Source organism: Danio rerio, chromosome 10 (genome assembly GCF_052040795.2).
Source record: "Danio rerio strain M-AB ecotype USA chromosome 10, GRCz13ab, whole genome shotgun sequence".
NCBI classification, from domain to species: Eukaryota; Metazoa; Chordata; class Actinopteri; order Cypriniformes; family Danionidae; genus Danio; species Danio rerio.
The window spans coordinates 3,007,501-3,034,109 of record NC_141030.1 but is presented as its reverse complement, the minus strand read 5'-3'; the positions used below and the strand labels follow the sequence as shown (position 1 = coordinate 3,034,109).

Below are 26,609 nucleotides of genomic sequence, written 5' to 3'. Positions count from 1 at the left end.
CCTAAAGAGGCATAAGTCTGTTTAACTGTATCTTTTGCTAGTTTAATGTGTATATTATGAAAATGTCTGAAATGAGGCAACAAACACACGTAGACTCCCTATTCACACGGGGCTTCAGCGTCAACGCTTGACTGAAGGCGTGTCTGAAGTTGGGGCTGTAGGGATCGTCATAGAAGCGTCAGCCAATGAAATTCAGTCAGCAATAGGCCACTGTCTTACTGGTGTATTTGCATACAGCGATCTGATTGGCTGACGCTTCCGTCGGCGCTTGAAAGGTTGAGCTAGTCCCTACTTCTGCAGCGAGCAACGCCTCTGAAGCGGCGCCGACAGATCCACAATGCAGTTCGGCAACGCCTGACGTCACCCATTCAAAGTTGACGCTGACGCCCCCTGTGAATGGGGCGCAAGTGTTTACTGTACGTTTATGCATCGTGTCATATCTCTAAGCTCTTACTGGGAGATTAAGTTCATCTATTTGTGCAGAGGTTGATACTAATTCATGCCTGTGCTTTTAAGCGTCGAAATAAAACTCTAAATGTTTCTGTGAAATATAATAATATATTTATAAGAATGATGAAACCTTTCTCAGCTCACTTTACATAAAAAAGGGGAAAACAAACAAAACAAAAGTGCGAGTTTTCAGGGCCAACAACATTGTCATGCCCTGAAGTGCTTTGGTTTCCTTGTTCACGATAGCGAAAGCACTTTTGAAGAAATGTTTCCTTGTGAATAAAGAGATCTAAGTTTGATTATGCTAAAAATAGTAAGTCAAGGGAAATGTGAGAGGCTGAAGGGAATGTGACAGATCTCGAATGAGCAGTTAACGTCTCTTGCTGAATAGGGAAGTGCACATACCTTCATAGTCCAGCAGAATGTTCTCTGGCTTCAAATCCCTAGCCGAGATAATCATAATAAAATATAAAAAAACTGATTACAGAACAGGCTGGATCTGTTTGACTCTTTATCACAGGTAGATGTCTGCAAAGTGTGTCAGGTCAAACTGAGGCCTACCTGTAAACGACGTTGTGTTTATGAAGATGGTCCAGGCCGCACAGGACCTCAGCGGCGTAAAACTGGACTCTGTTTTTGTCCAGTTTTTGGTTGCCCATTTTATAGATGTGAAAGCCCAGGTCTCCTCCGTCCATCACCGTCAGCACCAGACAGAGAGAATCTTTCGTCTCATAAGTGTAGGCTAAACTCACCTGACACATACAAGCGAAAACACACACATTTAATTCACACATAATTAAATAAATAAACACGGTGTCATCTCCATATGCACCAGACACTTTCTTGCTGTATTTGAAACTGCCACCTCATTCCAGCATATGTTTAATGCAGTGGATGCCCTTCCAGCTGCAACCCAGTACTCGGAAACACCTATACACGCTCACATTCACACGCACACTCATACAGTTAACACCAGAAGTTTACATACACTGTATAAAAAGGCACATAACCATTTAAAAAAGGGAAGATGTTAATGTGACTACACTGTTTCTGTTCTGCTTAATAGCAGAATAATGAGAAAGATCTTTTGAGAAATTGTTATAACTTTTCTTGAAAGTCAAGTTTACACACAATAAGATTATTCTGGATCTGGAAAAGCTCAGATGACGGTGTCAAGGTTTTGGAAGTTTACAAGCCTACAACACCATCCCAACTGTGAAGTATGGGGGCGGCAGCATCATGTTGTGGGGCTGTTTTGCTGCAGGAGGGACTGGTCCACTTCACAGCATAGATGGCATCATGAAGAAAGAACATTATGGAGAAATACTGAAGCAACATCTCAAGACATCAGCCAGGAAATTAAAACTTGGCCACAGATGGGTCTTCCAAACAGACCATGACCCTAAGCATACTGCCAAATGAGTTAAAATGTGCTTTAAGGACAGCAGAGTGAATATTTTGGAGTGGCCATCACAAAGCCCTGATCTCAATCCTATTGACAATGTGTGGGCAGAGTTGAAGAAACTTGTGCGAGCAAGACAGCCTACAAATCTGACTCAGTTACACCAATTCTGTCAGGAGGAATGGGCCAAAATTCCTGCAAACTATTGTGAGAAGCTTGTGGAAGGATACCCAAAACATTTGACCAAAGTAATGCAGTTTTAAAGCAAAGCTAAAAACATACCAAGGAAATGTGTGTAAACTTTTGACTGTCTAGAAATTAATAAAAAAATCTAAAAAAAAAAAATTCTCTCATTATTCTGGCTTTTAGCAAATGTCAATCATTTAGTTAATCCTAACAGACCTAAAATAGTAAACTTTTAGTTTGATTTTCCATCAGACATTTAAAACAAAAAAATGGTTATGTTCCTTTTTTTAGAGTGTATGTAAACTTTTGATTTCAACTCAAACACTTGCTGATATTTATAATTCTCACCACAAATCTGCTGTTGACCCGTTCCAGAATCTGTTTCTCTTTGAGGACCATTTTTTCCCCTCCTTGCCTTTTAACCCGTTTCTTCACCAATTTCTTGCATGCGTACATCTTCCCTGATGCTCGGGACTGACATGCACATACCTGTAAAAAAAAAAGAACAGAAAGAAAATCCATTTAATTTGAAATCAAATAAGCTGTGGTTGCCAGTATTTTACAGTTATAAATACAGTAGAAACCATACAAGAAACATTTTAATTTACGGTAAGCAGTCATATTTCATTAATATATACAGAGTGTTTTAACGAACTAATGTTGTAAGTACTAACACATTGTAGCTTTGCTACACAGACAAACCAACCCAGGCTTGTTCTGATTACGTACCCCTATATATATTTCTGAAGAGCACCAAATACGTCCTAGGAGCTACGTTTGTTTTGCAGTTTTTGCGAATCCACCAGAGGCCACTGTGTACGCTATTTGAGATCTCAAATTTCTCTCGTAAGAAAGACTGACTGACTGACGGATTGACTGATTCACCGTCCTCTTTCCCTAAACCCAACCAACAGTTTTCAAAAGCAATCCAGAAAAAGAAAAGCCCTCACCTGATTTTAACCACATTTTAGAATTTTACCACACTCTCACCCTGTTATTTACTTGTTTATTTTATTTTTTAGCTTCTATTTTTGTCTTACCAGCTTTCTGGAATCGCTCTTCACCGCACTCGAAACCCATTATCGCGATCAACTTCGCTCTGCATCTCAAGTCCGCTGGCAAACGCAACGAGTTACTGGACGAACTGGTTAGAGCCGAAAAGCCGTCCACACGAAGGTAAGCGGTCAACTGGTAAGCGCAAAAAGGAGAACACCGTCATACTGCTCCGTATCGTTCATTTTAAAGACAAAATGCAACCATACGTTCCTCTGGCTCCATAACTGACAATCTCCAAAAATGTACAGGGGGGTACGTTTTCAGAATGAGCCTTTGTTGCGATAAACACACCACCAAATTAGCTGGTGATGAGATGTAATGTACAGATAATGTCAGAATTCCTCCTGTGTATACGTTTTCCTCAATTTCAGTTTAACGTAGGGAAGTTTTTTTTTTTTTTTTTATACATTTAGAAACATAATAGTTAGTTCTGTTGACAAAATCGAAAACAAATATTTGCTTAAGGGGGCTAATAATATTGTCCTTAAAAATGGTGTTTAAAAAATTAAAAACTGCTTTTACTCTAGCCGAAATAAAACAAATAAGACTTTCTCCAGAAGAAAAAATATTATAGCAAATACTGTGAAAATTTCCTTGCTCTGTTAATCATCATTTGGGAAATATTTTTAAAAAGCAAATTACTGGACAGAGAATAATTCTGACTTCAACTGTACATTTATATAGTATTTTGTACTAACATTTAGAGAATTACTAAAGACCGGACTGATTAACTTGGTCTTACCTCTCCAAAACCCCCTTTTCCCAAAATTCTGTATTCTCGAAAATTGTCTTGAGTGACTGGACGTCTGCAGAGGTGAAGGAGACTCACATTCTCATCCAAACATTTCTCAAGGAAACTGCATAATTATTTAAAACCATCCAGAAATCGCACACTTACCTCTCCACCATCTTCCACTGCAGGAATCTGTCAAAGTACATGCTATTCTGATACTCTGAGAATGGAGCTCCACTCAGATACTCATGAAGCGCACTGCAAAACAAAAAAACAATACACAAATTATGAGCCCTCCTGAATTATTAGCCCTTCTGAATTATTAGCCCTTTTGAATTATTAGCCCTCCTGAGTTATAAGCCCTCCTGAATTATTAGCCCTTCTGAATTATGAGCCCTCCTGAATTATTAGCCCTCCCTACTATGAAGTATGGGTGCGGCAGCATCATGTTGTGGGGCTGTTTTGCTGCAGGAGGGACTGGTCCACTTCACAGCATAGATGGCATCATGAAGACAGAACATTATGGAGAAATACTGAAGCAACACCTCAAGACATCAGCCAGGAAATTAAAATTTGGCCACAAATGGGTCTTCCAAACAGACCATGACTCTAAGCATACTGTTAAATTAGTGAAAATGTGCTTTAAGGACAGCAGAGTGAATGTTTTGGAGTGGCCATCACAAAGCCCTGATCTCAATCCTATTGACAATGTGTGGGCAGAGTTGAAAAAGCTTGTGCGAGCAAGACAGCCTACAAATCTGACTCAGTTACACCAATTCTGTCAGGAGGAATGGGCCAAAATTCCTGCAAACTATTGTGAGAAGCTTGTGGAAGGATACCCAAAACATTTGACCAAAGTTATAAAAGCAAAGCTAAAAAATACCAAGGAAATGTGTGTAAACTTTTGACTGTCTAGAAATTAATAAAAAATTATCCAAAAATAAATTCTCCTATTATCCTGGCTTTTAGCAAAAGTCAATCATTTAGTTAATCCTAACAGACCTAAAATAGTAAACGTTTAGTATGATTTACCATCAGACATTTTTTTTAAATAGTTATGTTCCTTTTTTTTTAGAGTGTATGTAAACTTCTGGTTTCAACTGTATGTGCAATCAAGCAAAAGTTTTTAGGTTTTATACCTGTTGAAGTAACTTTCTTTGTATGTCAATATCATGACAGTATCGTAGAACATGATGAAAGCTTCAGCAATCAATCAATCATAACAAGAGCATTTGATAAGCCAAGCGTAATAAACATCTGGAACTGACCTATGGCAGCTGCTGATGAAATTTTCCATGTTCAAGTTGCCGTTCTGCATTTCTTTGTGAACCATTTCTCGCACCATAGAGGACTGAACACATACATAACATGTTAACATTCATTCATTAATTCATTTTCTTTTCAGCTTAGTTCCTTTTTTAATCTGGGGACTACACAGTGGAATGAACCGCCATCTTATCCAGCATGTTTCAGGTAGCAGATGCCCTTCCAGCTGCAACTCATCACTGGGAAACATCCGTACACACTCATTCACACTCATACACTACGGATAATTTAGTGTACCCAATTGCCCTATGCCACATCTTTGGACAGTGGGGGAAACCAGAGCACCCGGAGGAAACCCATGCAAACACAGGCAGAACAGAACTCCAACTGAACCAGCCGAGGCTCGAACTAGTGACCTTCTTGCTGTGAGGTGATAGTGCTACCCACATTACGAAACACTAATCCACCTCATTCTCTTTAGATTTGGGCATGCAAAAGGATAAGTTCATCTGGAAATAAAAAATAATTTACGACATGCCCTCAATGGTCTTCAGAATAAAAATTAAGATATTTAGATGAAATCCAGAAGCTCTCTCTCATCCCCAATTGACAGCAATGGTTCAAATCCAATGCTCAAAGTCTAAATAAGTGAATCAAAACATTGTCAAACCACTCCAGTGGTTCCACTATAATAATGTGAATCTGCAAGAACACTTTTGTGCGTTAAAAAACCTAATGTTTACCTAATTTTTCTAACCCAGTTCAGATCAGGTTGCACGTTTACTACAGACAGTACGACCAATTGCCATTAGAGATAGCAGCACAACATGCAACTGCCCGTAGTGAATGCTCACCCCAATATGAAGTAGTTAAAATTGGCGAACAAAGTCACATTTTGGATTATTTTTAGTATTTTGATATTTATTTTGAGTATTCTTGTAGCTTCGTATGATTATAGTTGAACTACTGAGGATGAGAGAGCTCCAGCAAGTCCACTTTTTAGTGGCAGAAGAAAAACAAATGAAGACTTTGGAATGGCCTAGTCAAAGTCCTGACCTGAATCCGATCAAGATGCGGTGGTATGAGCTTCAAAATGCGGTTTATGTTCGAAAACCCTCTAATGTGGCTGAATTACAACAATTCTGCACAGTTGAGTGGGTCAAAATTGTGACTGTAAACAACATCAAAAATGATCTGATTGCAGTTGTTGCTGCTAAGGCTGGCCCAACCAGTTATTCAGTTTAGGGGGGAAATCCCTTTTAACACAGGGCTATGTAGTTTTGTATTTTGTTTTCCCTTAATAATAATAATATGAAACTCCAGGACTTTAGTGTATCAAAAAACTGTAAAAGCAACGTTGTTCCCCTAATTTTTCTCACCCACTTCAGCTCAGGTTGCCCATTTACTACAGACAGTACAATGTATTTCCGTTAGAGTCAGCAGGACAACATGCAACTGCCCGTAGTGAATGCACACCCTAATATGACGTAGTGGAAATTGGCGAACAAAGTCATATTTTGGATTGTATTTATTATTTTATTATTATTTTGAGTATTCTTGGAACTTCGTATGATTATAGTTAAACTACTGAGGATGAGAGAGCTCCAGCAAGTCCACTTTTTAGTGGCAGAAGAAAAACAAATGAAGACTTTGGAATGGCCTAGTCAAAGTCCTGACCTGAATCCAATCAAGATGCGGTGGCATGAGCTTTAAAATGCGGTTTATGTTCGAAAACCCTCTAATGTGGCTGAATTACAACAATTCTGCACAGTTGAGTGGGTCAAAATTGGGACTGTAAACAACATCAAAAATGATCTGATTGCAGTTGTTGCTGCTAAGGCTGGCCCAACCAGTTATTCAGTTTAGGGGGGAAATCCCTTTTAACACAGGGCTATGTAGTTTTGTATTTTGTTTTCCCTTAATAATAATATTAAACTCCAGGAACACTTTACTTTATCAAAAAACTGTAAAAGCAACTTTGTTCACCCACTTCAGGTCAGGTTGCACGATTACTACAGACAGTACGATGGATTGCCATTAGAGTCAGCAGCACAACATGCAACTGCCCGTAGTGAATGCTCACCCCAATATGATGTAGTGGACATTGGCGAACAAAGTCATATTTTGGATTCTTTTTGACACACAATGTTTTTGGAGCTTCGTATGATTACAGTTTAGGGATGAGAGAGCTCCAGGATTTCATCTAAAATATTTTAATCTGTGTCCTGAATATCAACGAATCTCTCAGGAGATTGTCACAACATTAAGGTGAGTAATTAATAATAGAATTTGAGTGTTTGTGAGTGAACTAACCCTTTAAAGCAGTGTTTCCCAACCCTGTTCCTGAAGGCACACCGACAGCACATATTGTGGATGTCTCCCTTATTTGACCCGTTAACTATAGGTTTTGAAGTCTCTTCTAATGTTCTGATGAGTTGATTTAGGTGTGTTTGATTAGGGAGAGGTTGAAAATGTGTACTGTTGGTGTGCCTTCGGGAACATGGTTGGGAAACACTGCTTTAAAGGGTTAGTTCACACACAAACACTTAAATTCTATTATTAATTACTCACCCTAATGTTGTGACAATCTCCTGAGAGATTCGTTGATATTCAGGACACAGATTAAAATATTTAAGATGAAATCCTGGAGCTCTCTCATCCCTGAATTGTAATCATACGAAGATTAAAAATGAAAGAAATTTAGTTGGCGATTCATTCCGCTGTGTCGAAATCAGGAATGTCGAAGGAAAATTAATGACTGAAAGAAAGAAAGAGTCTACAGACCTGTGAGGTTTTAAATTTATTGATGAGTTTATCACGAGATGTTTTTTTCAGGTCATCTGTCGTGACTTCATATTTCGCCTGTAGAGCAGAAAAAGAGTTATCACTGACATAAACAAACTGCAGTCACACTTTATTATAAGATGTCCTTCTTACAGGTTCCATGTACTTACCATAGTAACTATAATTACATGCAACTAACTCTAAACCTGCATTCGAACCCTATGCATATAGTAAGTGCATGCACTTAATTAATAATATTTAGTAGTTAAATAAATAGAGTGGAGGAAGTAGGACATCAATTTGTATGCAAAAACCCGGAAGCGAGTTAGCATTTTAGCAGTTCAGGTTCCCTCGTCCCAAAGTCAATGGGTTTTTTCAATAGGGTTTCAGTAAAATCGCCTAAATAAGGTTCGGGGCTAACACAAACTTAAGATACCACATTTTATTCTACGACATAAAACACATCAGTTACAGCTCACTTGTGATTTTTTTAAATCGGTTGCGCTTCTTTATAAAGACGGTTGCTATCAAGTTGCTAAATGGGACTACAGGCGGTGTCGGAGGCATTATAAGAACTGAACTGGTCTGGAGCGCAGGCCGCTTGCGTTGGGCGTTTGGATTTGTCTGTTATTTAGGTATTTTCATGATTAGTATTTTATAGTTTGTTGTGAGCGATACACTTATTTAAATATATCTTGTGAAAATACTATGCAGGCACATTTATACATACAGTTTTAAAACTTCTTGAACAACCGTAAAGCAAAACAAATTTCCCACGTAAAAACACTCCAGAATGCACGTAGGTCTATGTGTATTTGCGTATTTATATGTTTGTAATATATGGCGTGGATTATGATCAAATAAACAGAGATTAACTCTTTGTCATGGACTATATTTCTAAAAATAAGCTAGAGAAGTTGTCTGTAGTAAGGTGCTGCTGACACCAGAGGCGAGCACCCCAAAGGCAGTGTAGTCCGTTTATATCCTAATGTTAGCTTTTCAGTTCTTGCGTTTGCATTTAAGATCCAAAAGTGCTTAAAGTTGTATTTTGGTGTGAGGATTATCCGGGTGGACAAAACGTGTAAGTGTAATGAACAGTGTTTGAACACAGAGCTTATTATTCGCAATCTTCGAAAAACCTATTAGAAAATCCTATAGGGATTTTATCGATGGAACCAGTTTTATGCTAGCAGCCGATTAGCCAACAAAGTGACGTCATAGTTCCTCCACTCTATAGTTACACTGTAACAAGGAAGGACACTTAAAGGAACACTCCATTTTTTTGGAAATAGGCTCATTTTATACTGTATCTGCCCTAGAGTTAAACAGTTGAGTTTTACCGTTTTTTAATTCATTCAGTCGATCTCTGATCATTCAGTCTAGTAGAATAACTTTAGCTTAGCTTAGCATAAATCATTGAGTTTGATTAGACCATTAGCATCTCACTCAAAAATGTAAAAAGAGTATTGATCATTTTCCTGTATTTATATTGTGTATTAAGAACAACGGACAATGAAAAGTTGCTTTTTGAAAAGTGTGGATCGAACACAGATCAACGGCGTCGAAACGCAACGTGCTGACCGCTGGACCACAATGGCGCTGTTACATTTGTGTGGTCGGAATGATAGTTAATTCATCATTACCCTGCAAGCTGGATTTTTCTCATGGGGCTGCGAGACAATAAATAAGAAGAGCCGAGCTGCGGCAAAATAATGGATAAAAAGAGTCCTAAAAAAAGGCTATGGTCAAATAAATAAATAAATGAAAAAAAGTGTGACTGCGACTGCTGCTTTCTCCTTTCGCCATGTTGGAGAGAAACAGTCTGCGCAAATGCAGCGCAGAGTGGGTGTCATCGACTACAGCTCTCATCTGATTGGCTGAAAGGTACGAGTTGCCCTGCCTCTAGCAGGACAGTCTCAAAAACACACACACACGTATCCAGGGGCAGTCGTACGTGAAAGAGGATTTCTCATTCAGGATGAACTCGCAAGTTTAAAACATTCAAAACTTTTTGTACACCCTTATACATTTGTAAATGGCGTTTTGCATTTGTGAAACGTATTTTGTGAAAATGTATTTTTATTTTGTGCACGTGAATTTTGTTTGTGAATATAAATAAATGTTTTACGCACGTGAATTTGGTTTTATGCACGTGAATTTGGCTACGCATGTGTACATCGTGTCTTTTGCGTGAATTACTTTTGAGTCTTATCTGATTCCATACAACCGAGACAATAAATCTAAAAAAACTAATAAATAAACTAATAAATCTAAATAAACTAATAAAAATGTAAATAAAAATGTTTTTGAAGGAAATATCAAGTTCCCAAAATGCAAATAAATCTAAATAAGTCAAAAATGTTCATTACAAAATATGTGATATTGTGATATATGTGATATAAATGGAATCACAAAAAATCATTTGTATCAGTTAAATTCGAGCAGCAATACAAACACCTTTAACCATTTATACAAACGATCATACCATTTCTTCCAAGAGGTCAATTAAATGCTGCAGCTTAGGTTCAGTAGCACAGAAAAGCTTGAAGAGCTGTTTTCCGATGGGCTGATTCACACACAGGCTGTAATAATCTCGCTCTGGAGGACAGAAAATAAAACAGCGATATTAGCCGCAAAACGATTAGCCGCAAAACAAAAATTATGCAATTCATTCATTATTTGCCCTCATGTTGTTTCAATCCCTTAGTTTATATTCAGGACACAAAATAAGATATGGTAGATATGATCCTAGAGTTCCTCCATAGACAGAATTAACCCCAAGGCATTCAAAAACATTGTCAAAACAGCTCATGGGGGTGGTAGGGTTTACCAAAGTTAACAGTAGGGCTGAGATAAAATTGATGACCAACTAAACTTCTCTGATCACATCTCTAGAACTGCTTGATCTTGCAGATTCGCACTCTACAACATCAGTAAAGTTGTTCTCTCCAGACTGGACTATTGCAACTCTCTACTAGCCGGGCTCCCAGCTAACTCTATCAAACCTCTTCAGCTGCTTCAGAATGCAGCAGCACGAGTGGTCTTTAATGAACCTAAAAGAGCACAAGTCACTCCGCTGCTCACCCATTTGCACTGGCTGCCAGTTGCTGCTCGCATCAAACTCAAAGCTCTGATGTTTGCTTACAAAGCGATTTCTGGCTTTGCTCCTTCTTTTCTGCTCTCACTTTTGCAGATTTATGAGAGATGACCTTAATGCTTTTGTAATAATTTCAAGTTTAAATGTTGGAATGCTGTAAATGAATAGGGCATAGGGGGGATAACTGGGAATATAACACATCCAGGAACTATGTTTCTAATTGCAGATCCATAGGTGTAGTTGCAAGTACACAAGTTAGCGACGGATTTTGCGAATGTTCATTGGAACGACGGATTTGGGACACGTCAAATCAATGAACTATGTTTGTAAGAAGGGAACTTGCGACCTTAGTTGGCTAACCATGGTTTTCAGAAATGCACCCCAGTTTACAACAGCAAAAAAAAACAGATCTAAGCCACACATATGGACGAAAATATCCGATTTGGTTCACATTTGCCTGAAGTGTGTGTTGTAATGCCTGTAGTAAACACACACCACATTTTTGGTGCAGTGTTCTTGGAGCTTGCCTGATTTCAGTTTAACTACTGAAGACACTAGACTGTTTTGACAATGTTTTTGGATAATTTTCTGCACTTTGATCATATCGGGACGATTGCTGTGAGAGAGAGCTCCAGGATTACATCTAAAAAGTCAAATATCTTCATTTGTGTTCTGAATATAAGCTAAGGATTGTAACAACTCGAGGGAGAATAATTAATAATAGAAATCTCATATTTTGGTGAACTAACCCTTTAGACACACACAAAGTAAATGATCTTTACAGTGTTTCAATTTAGTATTGTGTACAATGTTAAAAAAAATGTCCAATGTTTTCTTACCAATGCTGTTCTCCAGCTCTTTGCACTGGTTTATGTGAGGAAAATGCAGAATTTCCTTCCACTTCCGACTCCTTCCTTTGCGGTACGCATTACCTGCTGCACAATGGAGGCGACAGAGTTGATGATATGAGGAAAAAATATTTAAAAATCTCTGAATGATTAGCCCTCCTGAATTATTCGCCCTCCTGTATTTTTTCAAGACACTTCTATACAGCTTAATGTGACATTTAAAGGCTGAACTGAGTTACTTAGGCAGGTTAGGCTTATTAGGCAAGTCATTGTATAATGATGGTTTGTTCTGTAAATAATTAAAAACAAATATTGCTTAAGAGGGCTAATAATATTGATCTTAAAATGTAAAAAATTAAAAATAAAAACTGAAATAAAACAAATTAGACTTTCTCCAGAAGAAAAAATATTATAGGAAATACTGAAAAAATTCCTTGTTCTGTTAAACATCATTTGGGAAATATTTACTGTAATTGTATAGCCTACAAAGACGGATGTTGTGCTAACCGTGCTGAGTTTAGGAAACTTGTTAAATGTATTGAAAAAATCATAGCGATTGTAAAAAACTGTATATTATGTGTTTGCATATGCTTCATTCTGGCATGTGTTTTGGCATTTTGAATGCAGTGCTTCATTTTGAAGAAAATGTGCAGCATTTTGCATTTTATGTGTGCAGTTTTGAATACAGTTTTTCTTGATTGCTTTGATGCAGCCGTCAACTGAAACTCCACGTTTTCAAAACAGTTAACACACAGGCCTAAACAGCGGCACTCATAGTCAAAATGACACATTTTGCTTGCAAAAGGCACATACCAACATTTAAAACAGGGGTCACCAACATGGTGCCCGCGGGCACCAGGTAGCCCGCGAGGATCACATGTGTTGCCCACAGGCCAGTACTTACCAGTAAGCTTCTTTATGTAATACAGAAGTTATCATTTAAAAATGTAAATATTTGCAGAGATATATAAAAATAAAGTGTTGCACATTGATATATTAAATACAGGGTATTTCCTACCCTGTTAAATCATTGTTGATAACTTTTGTGAGAATCGTTAACATGATCAGTGTCTTCACCTGGATGAATATCATTAATTATTACCAAAAACATAAAGTATAATTAAAAGTAAATTGACCAAATGTGTTATTTGAGAAGTGTTTATCAAACTGGTAGCCCTACACATTAATCGGTACCAAAGAGGTAGCTCTCGGTATCATAAAGGTTGGTGACCCCTGATTTAAAATATGCAACAAAAGATAGTTTTACCTTTAAACAACACAACTTGCAAACAAGTATATACGCTCGTTCAATTAATCATTACACAACAGACAACAAAATACAAAATGTCTTTCTATTTGGGCTGTCAAATTTGCGTTTTTGCAAAGAATTGGATCCAGAATGAGAAATGCTTTGATAAAATGTATATTGAATTCATGACATCTTTCAAACTGTGGCTGGAAACTGAAATACTGTAAACAAAAAATGGACAAAAGTAATAAAATACTGTAAATATTAGAGAAAATACCAATATACAGTCAAATCTATTGGGAGTATAGGCCACTGTTGACCTCCTCCATCCAAGCTGGCACAGAACAAAGACCTTCCACCGTTTTTTAATGTTGGTAGACTGATTGCTTATTGAAGATTTGTGTGAAGGAGTGTCAAACTGGTGCTTCAGTGAATTCATACTGATCTTGGTAGTGTCTAATGCAGGGGTGGCCAACCCTGTTCCTAGAGAGCCACCTTCCTATGGAAATCAGTTGCAACCCATATCAAACACACCTGCCTGTATTTATCACGTGGTGTTCAGGTCCTAATTAATTGGTTCAGGTGTGTTTGATATGGGTAGCAACTGAAATGTTGAAAGGTGGCTCTCCAGGAACAGGGTTGGCCACCCCTGGTCTAATGGTTAGGAATAGATGGTTTCTGTTTGTTTACCGTAGCTAGGCCCACACGGAATCTGCGCGCGCAGAATTCCGCAGATTTTACCACATTTCTGCCATTCCTGTCATTAATTCTGTTTATTTACTTGAGTAAATGTGTAAATCTGAATTCATTCAGTTTTTATTCAGTAATTTATTACTTTTTATTTAATATATTAAGGGTTTAGTTATGATACTCCGTTGGATACTCCCAAAATAATTCCGCAGAAATCCGCAGATTTTTACCAAAATTCTCTGCAGAACTAGCAAAAAACGTCCGCAGATACCGTCTGGCCCTGACCATAGCTAAAACAATAGGGTTTGCACTGCTTGAGTGGCATCCATGTTAACTGTTTTGAAAAATGGTAGGGTAAATGTGTCAATCCAATGAGAAGGGTTTACACATTTGCAAGACCTGTCTTCTGCTCTGCTGGGATAGTGATGAAGAAAATGAAGAGGAACCTAGTTTCTTTGTCCAGGACAAAGCAAACAAGAAAAACTGTAATACAGTATTTTAGTTGTTCGCCACAGCTTTTGTTGCATGTTTGAAATGTTTTGGCACAGTTAGAGCCTTCTGCAAGCAAAATGGGTCATTCTGACCATGAGTGCCGCTGTTTAGGCCTTGCATCAAAGCAATCAAGAAAATCTGTAAAAGGTGATCTGTTTTGAAAATGTTTGTAAGCCGCTGGAAAAAACTGTAAAATAACTGTTGTTAAAATAACATTATACTTGATGCAACACCAATCATAACAATACCGGAAAGACGTCTTGCTAAAAATAGATTTATGAGTTATAATGAGTCTATTTCAGTCGTTGGATTAAGTACTCGAGTCGGTCACATCTGATGCTTAGAAAATGTTAGATATGTGAAACACCTACCTGAAACTAAAGTCAATAGTGTGTGTGTTTTTGTGTGCATGCGTGTGACACAAATGTAGAAAGTGTGTGTGCGTTTGCTGGTGCGAGCATGTGTGCATTTGTGTCCGCAGTTGTGTGTGACAGAGAGAAAGTGCGTGTGTTTGTGCATGCATGAGTGAATGTGTGTGTGTGTGTGTCTTTGTAAAAAAAGAGTGGGTTTGTGCTTATGCATGCATGCTTTCGTGCATGCATATGTATGCCTGTGTGTGCGCACATGTGTACTAGTGTGTTTGTGCGTGTATGAAAAAGAGAAAAAGTGTGTGTGTGTGTGTGCGCACATGCCTATGTGTGTGTGTGTGTGTGTGTGTGCCTGCATGTCAGTGTGTGGGTTGTGTTTGAATGACGGTTTGTTGACAGTAAAAGCGTAAAGAATCCTCGGCATCCTCTACTATACGAGCCAGAGCTAAAAATAGCAGTGGGAATGAAGCTGTAAGATGACAGCTATCAGATATGAGACACACCTCACCGACACAGAGATGCCACAGAAAACAACAAGAGTGTGTGTGTGTGTGTGTGTGAGTCCCATATGAAAAAATAAATAACAGTTTATATTAAATACTGAAGTGTTTCCGAACCAGCAAACCAACATACTTGAACTAATCTGTTGTGGTGATCCTATTGTTGCCACAGTAACACAACAACTATAGTAATATAAACAAAAGAGCCAGACGGAACCAAAGTCCCTTTAAGGCAAGTCACTTGACTCAGCTCCCATCTTTGAAACCCCTCTCGCGCAGTATGCTCAGGCATTCTGTCTGAATAGGGAAACATCAAATTCTCCAAACTTGTTTGCAAAACTTACGATTACATTAAATATATTATGAATTACCAGTAAATTCAACTCTTTCTTTAGTTTAATTTCTAAAGGTTTGTATCACGCAATATCTGCAGGAACTCGTCTGGTACGAGCCCCTCTCATCAGTATATAGCGATCGGTGATTGGCTCCTGTGCTAGTAGGCGGGGCTTCATTCGCCATATTGACATTACACTTTTCCCCATTCAAAACTATCCGAGTGACACGTTTTGTGTATTTCAGAGTCTTTGGACGGAACTTACAGTTTTTTTTTTCTATTTCTGCGCAGAGTTTTGTCAAAAACAATTATGCAGACTTCATGCGTAATGATTTCGAGAGTGTGGGAGCTGAAAACCTAACACATAAAGTCCAAAAGTAACACGTATTTAGACATGCTTGTTTGGTAAACAAAATTACAGCCGGTCTCTCATGTACATTGATTAATTCTCCTTCGGCTTAGTATCTTTATTCATAAGGGGTCGCCACTGTGGAATGAACCGCCAACTTAGCCAGCATATTTTTTACATAGTGGATGCCTTGTAATAAAAAAGCTCTAGTTGATCATTTGGAAAAGTGGCAGAAGCTAGATTTATCTGATGAATCTGTTATTGAGCTGCATCTCAATCATCACACATACTGCAGAAGACCTACTGGAACCAGCATGGAGCCAAGATTCTGACAAAAATCAGTCAAGTTTGGTGAAGGAAAACTCATGGTTTGGGGTTAAATTCAGTATGGGGGTGTGCGAGAGATCTGCAGAGTGGATGATCAACATCAACAGCCTGAGGTACATATGCTGGATGAGTTGGCGGTTCATTCCGCTGTGGCGACCCCAGATTAATAAAGGGACTAAGCCAAAAAGAAAATGAATGAATATTTAGGGACATTTAATACCACTTTTAAGCGCACACACACACACACACAGATGCACCAAAGGTTTTTCACCTAAACAGAGACTTTTACAGCATGATAAAATAATTTGAGTTGAAATTATAAACCGATTCCCAGTGATGGGTTGCGGCTGGAAGGGCATCCGCTGCGTAAAAACTTGCTGGATAAGTTGGCGGTTCATTCCGCTGCGGCGACCCCGGATTAATAAAAGGACTAAGCCGACAAGAAAATGAATGAACTATAAACAGCTGTACTTTTACAAACTAAGGTTAGCAAAAATTCACAAATATTGCATAAAATATATTTGTTACCTTGTAGTGTTCGTAATTGCATGCATAATATTCATATAGTGTCATAATACACTACCTGACGAAAGTCTTGTCGTCGATTCCAGTTGTAAGAGCAACAAATAATAACCTGACTTCTAGTTGATCATTTGGAAAAGTGGCAGAAGGTTTTCATCAGTTTATCTCATGAATCCTCTGTTGATCTGCATCCCAATCATCACACATACTGCAGAAGACCTACTGGAACCAGGATGGAGCCAAAATTCTTACCAAAATCAGTCAAGTTTGGTGGAAAAATCGAAGGAAAAGTCATGGTTTGGGGTTAAATTCAGTATGGGGGGCATGCAAGAGATCTGCAGAGTGGATGATCAACATCAACAGCCTGAGGTATCAAGACATTTGTGCTGCACATTACATTACAAACCACAGGAGAGGGACAATTCTCCAGCAGGAGAGCGCTCATACTCATACTTCAGCCTCCACATCAAAGCTCCTGAAAGCAAAGAAGGTGCTCCAGGATTGGCCAGCCCAGTCACCAGACATGAACATTATTGAGCATGTTTGGGGTAAGATGAAGGAGGAGGCGTTGAAGATGAACACAAAGACTCTTGATGAGCTCTGGGAGTCCTGCAGGAACGCTTTCTTTGCCATTCCAGATGACTTTATTAATCAGTGATTTGAGTCAGTGCAGAGATGTATGGATGCAGTCCTCCAAGCTCATGATGGAGTCAGACACAATATTCATTCTGTCTCCACTGCAGCAGGACTTTATATTCTATACTGGACATTATTTCTGTTCAGTGATGAGACTTTAGTCTAAACTGAGTCAGACCTTACTGTACTAATTAAATCATTAAAAATCAAGGCGTGATCATATTTTATTGTGGTCAAATAAGTGTAATCTGGAGGCCTTTGCCTTTCATATACGCCACTTCTGATACTAAATGATCAACTAGAAGTCAAGTTATTATTTGCTGTTCTTCAAACTTGTATAGGCAGTAAGACTTTGGTCAGATAGTATATATAACAGTTATTCAGTGAATGGCACCTGTTTGCTTGTGTAATTAGTGCTGAAAACTCATCAACATGACAAGAGTTTCTGCTCATTCCGAAACAGCAACTGGATCTATTTTTAGCCCTCAGATTAGATGGATCACTTGTAGTGCTGACAGGCTGTTAAAAGCGGCAAAAGGAGTCAGACCTGTTTGTGATGCAAGGCCGCGTGACGTCAATGGCTTTGTGTGTGCGCTTTTTGTACGAGGTCAGTGTATTTCAGGTTTGAGGTGCAGGACAAATGAAAACTATGTTGAATGTGCTGTTTCTGCCGCTCTCAGCCACTCAGGAACTGAACCCAACATTATAATGTGTTTTGCCCAGTGCTATTATGCTGTGTTTAAGCTTAAAATGTAAATACTTACGTCACATCTTTTTTTTTAGTAAGATTATATTTTTAAATATATAAAAATATTATATATTTTTACTGTATAATATATACTGTACATATTTATATGTAGTGATGTCATAACAATTAATCACATCCAAGATTAATGTATTTACATAATATATACACTTGTACTGTGTGTATTTATGTATACATGCATACTTACACACACATACTGTACGTACACTACTAAATATTTACATATGTATATATATATATATATATATGTATATATATATATATATATATATATATATATATATATATATATATATATATATATATATATATATGCGTATGTGTATATAATTTGTATTAATATGCAAATTACATATACAACAAATAAAAACAGCTTTTTTTTTTACAATATAGTCATGCATATATTTATATAGACAAAAATATACACAGTACGTACATATATATTTTCTAAATACAAGCCTTTATTTTGGATGTGATTAATCGTGATTAATTGTAACATATTAAACAGTATAAATGTTATATTTTTTAGATTTAAGAGTTCATACTATGTGACAAGTACATTAAGCATTTTAAATACATATAATTTTAGTATATAATATTAAACACATATAATATATTTTAACACATGCACAATATCTCATTCGGACTATGCAAAGCACTAGCTACTATATTTATATATTACATTAAGGTTTCATTAGTTAACGTTAATTCATATTTTTACTAACATGAACTTTTAACAATACCTGTACAGCATATATTAATCATAGTTCAACATTTGCTAATGCATTATTGAAATACAAATGATTCATTTATTTTCATTAACACTAACAGAGATGAATAAATACAGCAATAAATTATTTGTTTATTGTTTTGTTAATGTTAGTAAATAAATTAACATTGATACAATCTAGTTGTAATCAGTTAATGATGTATTGTAAAGTGTTATATATCTATAACACAATATATTGTTTTAGCATCGATATCACAATGTGATCGTTCGCAATAGTCACATCTTAGGATATGCAATGTGGAAATTGTACCATTCGTAACATTAATAACGATTAGTTTATTTGATTTATTTTTACGACGAAGACTACGCAGAATTATTCGCATTAAATTATTCAATTACTGTTCCTGAACACTATTAATCTCCTCTGAACTCAATTACACATTGTGTATTTAATTTGTGTCTTTTTCTTTATACCATATTTTTACCATAGATTATAAATATATATTTCTTTATTTCTTTATTTATCTATGCTTGTAGATTGTTTGTTAGAAATTACGCAATCTAAAATGACAAATTATTTAGATGTTCAAGACATCTTTTGAAATTGTATTCATATTCATAACAGCAAAATATCTCAATGCTAGATTTTTCCGAAATCGTGTAGCCCTAATACGGTTAAAATCAGAATTATTAGCCCCCCTTGAATTTCACAGTATGAATTTCACAGTATGTTTCATAATGTTTTTTCTTCTGGAGAAAGTCTGATTTGTTTTATTTCAGCAAGAATAAAAGCAGTTTTTAATTTTTCAAACATCATTTTAAGGTTAATATTATTAGCCCCCTTAAGCTATGATAGTGTCCAACAAAGAAAAATACTTGGTCACACTTTATTTTGATGGTCCGTTTGTTGAATTTAAGTTACATTGCAACTAATTCTCATTAGACTATAAGTAGACTGTTAGGTTGGGGTTAGGGTTAATGTAAGTTGACACGTGCTTGTAAAGTTTCTTATAGTCAGTTAAATGTCGAGCAGTATCAACAGATGTAAGCAAACAGTCTGCTAATACTCAAATGGACCCTCAAAATAAAGTGGTACCAAAACCTTCTTTTCCACATTAAATCATTTTGTTTCATCAAGAACGTGACAAAAATTACTCAGTGCTAGTTTTAAAACTTAGTTAAAGAAATTTGACTTAATTCTGTATTTGAATATTTTCTACACAAACCTGAGTGCAAAATCTGGCAAGAGAACATAATACATTAAAAGGAAATAAACTGTAAGGGCTCATAAAAGCAGAATAGTTGTCAAATAAACAGTACAATGCTGTTTTTACAAATGTTACACTGCCAACCAACCAACCAGTATTTAAACACTTTACAATCTGCCTTTAAAAAAAAACTTTAAAAACTGTGTAAATGTTAATTAATACATTTGTTTGTGTCAGCTCACGGTGCATTAACTAATAATAAACTTCCCACAATCTGTTTACAAAATCTTTTATCACAGCAGTATTTATTACTATTTTGAATGTATAAATAAATAATCTTAAATATAAGAAATTAAATACATAAGATTAATACATAAGATAAATTATAAATATATAAGATTTCTTACCATCTCTTAATTTCAAGAGTGCACAGTTCGCTGCCATTGTTTCGAGGTTGGGGTTAGGGTTAATGTAAGTTGACACGTGCTTGTAAAGTTTCTTATAGTCAGTTAAATGTCGAGCAGTATCAACAGATAGTAAGCAAACAGTCTGCTAATACTAAAATGGACCCTCAAAATAAAGTGGTACCAAAAACTTCTTTTCCACATTAAATCATTTTGTTTCATCAAGAATGTTACAAAAATTACTCAGTGCTAGTTTTAAAACTTAGTTAAAGAAATTTGACTTAATTCTGTATTTGAATATTTTCTACACAAACCTGAGTGCAAAATCTGGCAAGAGAACATAATACATTAAAAGGAAATAAACTGTAAGGGCTCATAAAAGCAGAATAGTTGTCAAATAAACAGTACAATGCTGTTTTTACAAATGTTACACTGCCAACCAACCAACCAGTATTTAAACACTTTACAATCTGCCTTCATTTGTCGGTTTACATTGTCTAATAGCATGAAATAATCACTTAATAAACTGCATTTTTCACAGAACTTTAAAAACTGTGTAAATGTTAATTAATACATTTGTTTGTGTCAGCTCACGGTGCATTAACTAATAATAAACTTCCCACAATCTGTTTACAAAATCTTTTATCACAGCAGTATTTACTACTATTTTGAATGTATAAATAAATAATCTTAAATATAAGAAATTAAATACATAAGATTAATACATAAGATAAATTATGAATATATATGATTTCTTACCATCTCTTGCTTTCAAGAGTGCACAGTTCGCTGCCATTGTTTCGATCTCCATTCCTGCAGCTAAAAATCAGCCAAGAAATGTGCATTAAATACTATTTCTTTTTTACTGATGTTCCTCCTTAGTTCCTAACGTACATTGAATTATTATTGCGCATTTAGTGAGGCGCTTATTATTTGCACTCCGTTCTAGAGGAAATGTACATCCCTGATTGTTTTAACGATAATGTAGATGCTGTCAGAGTGCAGTTTGAGTTACAAATGAGGACTCGACTTTCTTGTTCTGCCTTCAGCTGTTGCGTCGGCCAATCTTGTTTCACCTGTACAGGTGACATAACTCCGGTGTAACTGCAGGAAGAGAAATAAGTCATGTTACTGGGATTTTACCTGCAGACCGGTGTATCTCATTAAGAAGTGACCTGATTCAGATTCTCCCTAAAAAAGACAGACGACAAATTCTATAAAATCTGGCAACTTTTCATGGCTTACTTTAAAGACATGAATTCTGCAAGGAATAGTTCAATTAAAGAAGACTAGACCAATTTAGATTAAAACAGAAGCTCATTATTATTTTATTTATTATTTTTATTTATTTATTATTTTATTTATTTTATTATTTGTTTCCTTTTTGTAATTTTAATTACATTTTATTGTTATTATTTTTAATTTTTTTATTGTATTAATCTTTTATCACTATACTTATGTATTGATTATTTGTATACTGCATGCTTTATTGTTAATTGTGGTGTGCATGTTTGTTGGACCATAGGTTGTTGTGTTCTAATGTCTAAAAAATAATAAAGAAAGTTTAAAAAAAAAAAAAGTGACCATGTTGTCCCAATACAATTTAGGCTAACTTAATTTTTTCACAAAGTTAAATGGATTGAACTTAAAACAATTGAGTTGTCCCTCGAAAAAACTCAAGAGTTGTTGATTCAGCTCATTTTAAATAAGTATTTTGTACAAGCAGCAAAAATATTTTTGTTTATTGTAAATTGCGATGTAAGATACAAAATAAGCTAGAATATCAGAATCAGAATGAGCTTTTTGCGCCAAGTGTGCGTAATTTTTAGGAGCTCAGTGTACATTCATACCTAAATACAAACATTTCTACATACAAGAACACTGAAGGACATTTAAATAAGTGGAAAATAAAGTTAGATAAAGTATTTGGACGTCATATATGGATGATTTATGTGCAATATTGTTGTTTTTTAAACTGTACAGTAAGAAATAAAACTATTTATATCAAAGTATTTACAATTAAGTGGCTTTATTGGTTATAAAAACCATAAACAGTAAGAGTCCTGTATGTTTATGACCATAAGAAAGGTAGCAACTGATTTTTTACAATTGCTTTGCTACAAATTTCAGAACCCTGATGTCAATGTTCAAAACTCGAGACACAAAACTCACTTCTTTTATATATTTCAACTATATATATATATATATATATATATATATATAATAAAACTATTAAAATACAGTATGTGAAATCCAAATGTAATTTGCACTTGTTGCCATATATCATGTCAGCTTTTCGATAAGGAGACATGCAGTGAGAAACACTTTTGTTAACTTCACTATTCTGTTTTTGTTTTTACAGTAAACCTATGATTGAATGAATACAATTTAGATTTCTAATTTAGTTGATATTATTCCCTCTACACTGTAGAAACCATAATGAAACCTGTAACATATATTTTAAAAAGCAATATTTAAGGATTGTTATTGATAGTTTATTGAAATGATGTGCATCAAGTGTGTCGGTGACCTAAAGTTGTGTTCCTGTAGTATTTGTATGATAAAGGGATTATGTGAACCAATGATCCTGCAAATGCAAGACTTCTCAAAAGAAATGAGCGCAACAATTTTTTTTTAACGCTGGAGAGCCTGCCTTAAAAGTAGTGACTGTTTAGAGTTTTTGTTCATCAGGGTTATGAAATTTGTGGCAAAACTATATATATTTATAAAAAAACTGTAACATTAACATGTAAATGGCGCCACCGTCTGCTTTATTAATGTTGAACACGTAAAGAGAAACATTATTTATATATACAGTATATTTACACAAACATACGGAGTAGATATTGATGTCTAGATGATGTTGGTCTAATAATGAGTAATATATCTGTCCTGTTAATACCGAATGTGACAATAAAAACCGTGACGTATTAAAATAATAAACGTTTCTTTCCTTGAAAGTTTTACTGAAGCAAAATCTGAGCAGTTTGTTTACATGACGTCAGTGTAAGATATGTATTACGTACCAGATATAAACTAGTTTCCCTCAGTATGTTTTCAGTGAAAAAGTACACCTTAACTTCCAAACAATTTGATATTCATATTTTAATATAATATATTAAACACTCAGGTAATTAAACCTATTGAAATACATAGTATGTCGACGTCAACCAGCTCTCTCTTCTCAGCCAATCCCGTGCCGAGCTCACTGTGCGGTTAGAACGCGCCAGCCAATTAGAGTGAACGTGGGGGAACGCTCTAACGCCATTGGTCCTCACTGTCAATCCGGGCTCCGTCGTAAAGCCAGTTTAGTAGCCGAAAGGTACCAAGATGGCGGAGGTAAGTTGGAAAATAGGGGGAAGGCGTCATATTTTGATCGTTGATTTTGCTTCCCACAGGATATTAATTTGGGATTTCTTGATTTGATAATATATAATAAGGTCTTATCTTCGCATAGAGGCCGCGTTTGTCGATATACGAGTGGTTTTGGCCGTCAAAATGAGTATTTGAAACGTCGATGGGGCCTCTTTTAGCGTCGAGTGTTCGGGTCGGGCGTCCGTATTTGGCGTCAGATCTGACTGAACGAAGCCGTCGTGGTCAGATAAAAAATGAGAGGCTATTTTATTTAATTTTGCTCTAATTGCGTGTTGTCACTTCAAATTTATTCTCGAATTTTCGGATTAATACTTTTGTTTTGATTTTAGAGAGACTAATTGCGTTTTTTTCAATTGCTGATGTGCCGGATTGATGCTATAAAGTGACGACTTCAAATAATTTATTTGTCTTCTGTTTTAAAATAAAATAAATTTATTTTTTTACAACACCACATGGCTGTGTTTTGATTGAGTCAATTAGATCTTCTGAATAAATGACGATCAGTGCTTTGGCTTGTTCGTGACCTTAACAAACTCATATTCTTTGTACATTTATCGTATTTAATTAAATCAGTTAGTGTTATTGTTGTTTATATATGAATTTCTGTTTTGTTTTTTTATACTTACGAGCTATAATTATATTTTGGTATTTTTCTAGCGAGCATTATTAAAGTTTTATTAAATCGATGGTAATATTTTTATTAGCTGACGCAGTCATTAGATCTTAACAAAATGACAGAAAATTACATGCATATTTTTTGTAGTAATTTATTTATTCATTTATTTTTATCAGTGATGTTTCGTTTGGAATCGTGGTTAATGTTTACTATAGAAACATTTCATTAAAGGAATAGTTCACCCCAAATTTTCGCTTTATACACTGTTTCCTCAAGTGGTAATAAACCCTTGATATTCTTTCTTTTGTTGAACATTAGATTATATTTTTTGAAGAAAGCTGAAAACCTGTAACTATTGACATCCATAGTAGTCTATGGAAGTCAATGGTTGCAGGTTTTAATCTTCACAAACTTCTGTTGCATTCACAATTGAGAAATTGAATCAGATTGGGAACAAGTAAAGGGAGAGTAAATGATATTTCATTTCTGGGTGAACTATCCCATTATGCGAAGTTCATAATGTAGTAAATTCCCAAACCTCACCTGTGTTTTTGTTTTATAATTTCAGGCTTCCTTGGGAAGTACGAGCCCAGGTATTTTATCTTCTAAATCTATTAATAATGTCAGATATTGGCAATCATTTATTCTATGTAAGCATTCATATGTTTTACCTATCGAAATAAATGTATTAATTAGAAACATTTGTTCTGATTGTGCTAATAAAGTACATTTTTATCACTTTATAAGAAATACACACAATGTAACCACTTAAGCATTACCAAATAGTGAAATCATTATCTGTTAAGCACTAACTCTATGTTAATAAACGTTAGTAAGCATTTTATAAATACACCTACAAATGCTGTATTTTTGGCTTATAAGCACAAATATAATGTGCTTAATAATTGTGTCTTCATACTTTTTTGCTTAATAATTGTTCATTGCTAAATTCGGTAATGCATTATTTACTAAACATTTGTATTTAGGAATTTGTATTTATGCTTCATAAATCCCTTATGAGTGACAGTTAAAGTCTCAGTATCAAATGAACAATAAATGTTTGCAATCTTATCTAAAAAATAAAATTACTGTCAACATTAAACATTGCCGAATAACAGGAGTGTCGAAATAGAAATAAATACACTTAAATAAAATTGGATTAGACAATTTTATTATATCTTTTTATTATATTATTATAAATTATTTTTTGTTATTATTATTATTATTATTATTATAAAACAACAACTATATAATAGTTTAACAATATATTATGATATAGCATTTCAAATTTATTCATGGATGTTTAAACTACGATCATTTAATTTTACCTAAGATTGCAAATATTTATTTTTCATTTGATGTAAAGTTTCATTTGTGTATCTTCAAATGAATAGAAATTAATAAAGTCTTTTTTTTTTTTTTTTTAACACAAATAGTCCTCACTTTAGGTTACGAAACTGGATGAAGTTGACTTTTAATAATAAGCATTTAATAACATATTAATTATATTAATTTTAATAACATATTAACTATTAATATATGCCTGAAAAATAAGATATATAAATGTTAATTTGAATAGTTTATTAATCATTAACTTATTCTGAATGATCTTAAAAAACACTAATTATTCTTAAACAACTAATTTGTAAATTAATGCAATACTTAATGAATTAAATTATAATTTAAGAATTTTTATAAATGTGCTTTTAAATTAAGAATACAGTATTTGTGGCTGAATTTATAAACTGCTTACTAACATCTTTTAATGTAGAGTTGATGCTTAACGTTTGATAATGCTTAATAAATGATTTATAGTGTGTAAATAGTTTTTTATGTAATAATATTTAACATTTGTGTTTTAATTTGATGTTTTCAGTTGACTCTTTGTCATCGGAAGATCATGATTTTGACCCGACGGCAGACATGCTGGTACACGATTACGATGATGAGCGTACGTTAGAGGAAGAGGAGATGCGAGAGGGCGAGTCGAACGGCAGCTCCGAAATCGCAGATCTGGAGAAGGTTTGCTGTTTTCTTTCCTTCTTCTTTTAAGCCACTGCTGATAAGATTGTGCATCTGAACAATATAATGTTTTAGCATTGATATTGCAATGTGTGTATCTGCAATGGTCACATCGCAGGATTGGATTTTTTATTAATTATTAAAGGATAAAGATATTATTTTAACAATGATGATCATGTTATTCATGTACTTGGATGCT

At 35.3% G+C, this 26,609-nt stretch overlaps 2 protein-coding genes across 6 annotated transcripts in view; one reads left to right on the top strand and one right to left on the bottom strand.

Moving 5' to 3' along the window:
* grk5 (G protein-coupled receptor kinase 5) overlaps window positions 1-23,607 on the bottom strand; it is a 41,972-nt gene extending 18,365 nt beyond the window's left edge. The window contains exons 1-12 of one of the 5 annotated variants that reach the window (XM_087269577.1): window positions 23,424-23,607; window positions 21,541-21,588; window positions 21,157-21,216; window positions 11,814-11,909; window positions 10,363-10,475; window positions 7,878-7,955; window positions 5,096-5,178; window positions 3,993-4,085; window positions 3,837-3,900; window positions 2,387-2,527; window positions 1,012-1,202; window positions 856-893 (exon numbers count right to left, since the gene is read on the bottom strand). In XM_087269577.1, the coding sequence (XP_087125703.1) occupies window positions 856-893; window positions 1,012-1,202; window positions 2,387-2,527; window positions 3,837-3,900; window positions 3,993-4,085; window positions 5,096-5,178; window positions 7,878-7,955; window positions 10,363-10,475; window positions 11,814-11,909; window positions 21,157-21,208 (949 nt within the window). In that variant the 5' untranslated portion in view covers window positions 21,209-21,216; window positions 21,541-21,588; window positions 23,424-23,607. The other 4 variants (XM_087269575.1, XM_087269576.1, NM_001173503.1 and 1 more) reach the window with 4 other exon arrangements.
* A 112-nt stretch (window positions 23,608-23,719) lies between these two features.
* mier3a (mesoderm induction early response 1, family member 3 a) overlaps window positions 23,720-26,609 on the top strand; it is a 16,484-nt gene continuing 13,594 nt past the window's right edge. The window contains exons 1-3 of the mRNA NM_001030149.2: window positions 23,720-23,736; window positions 24,957-24,981; window positions 26,265-26,410. Coding sequence (NP_001025320.2) covers window positions 23,728-23,736; window positions 24,957-24,981; window positions 26,265-26,410 — 180 coding nt within the window. The 5' untranslated portion in view covers window positions 23,720-23,727. The remainder of the gene's footprint in view (window positions 23,737-24,956; window positions 24,982-26,264; window positions 26,411-26,609) is intronic.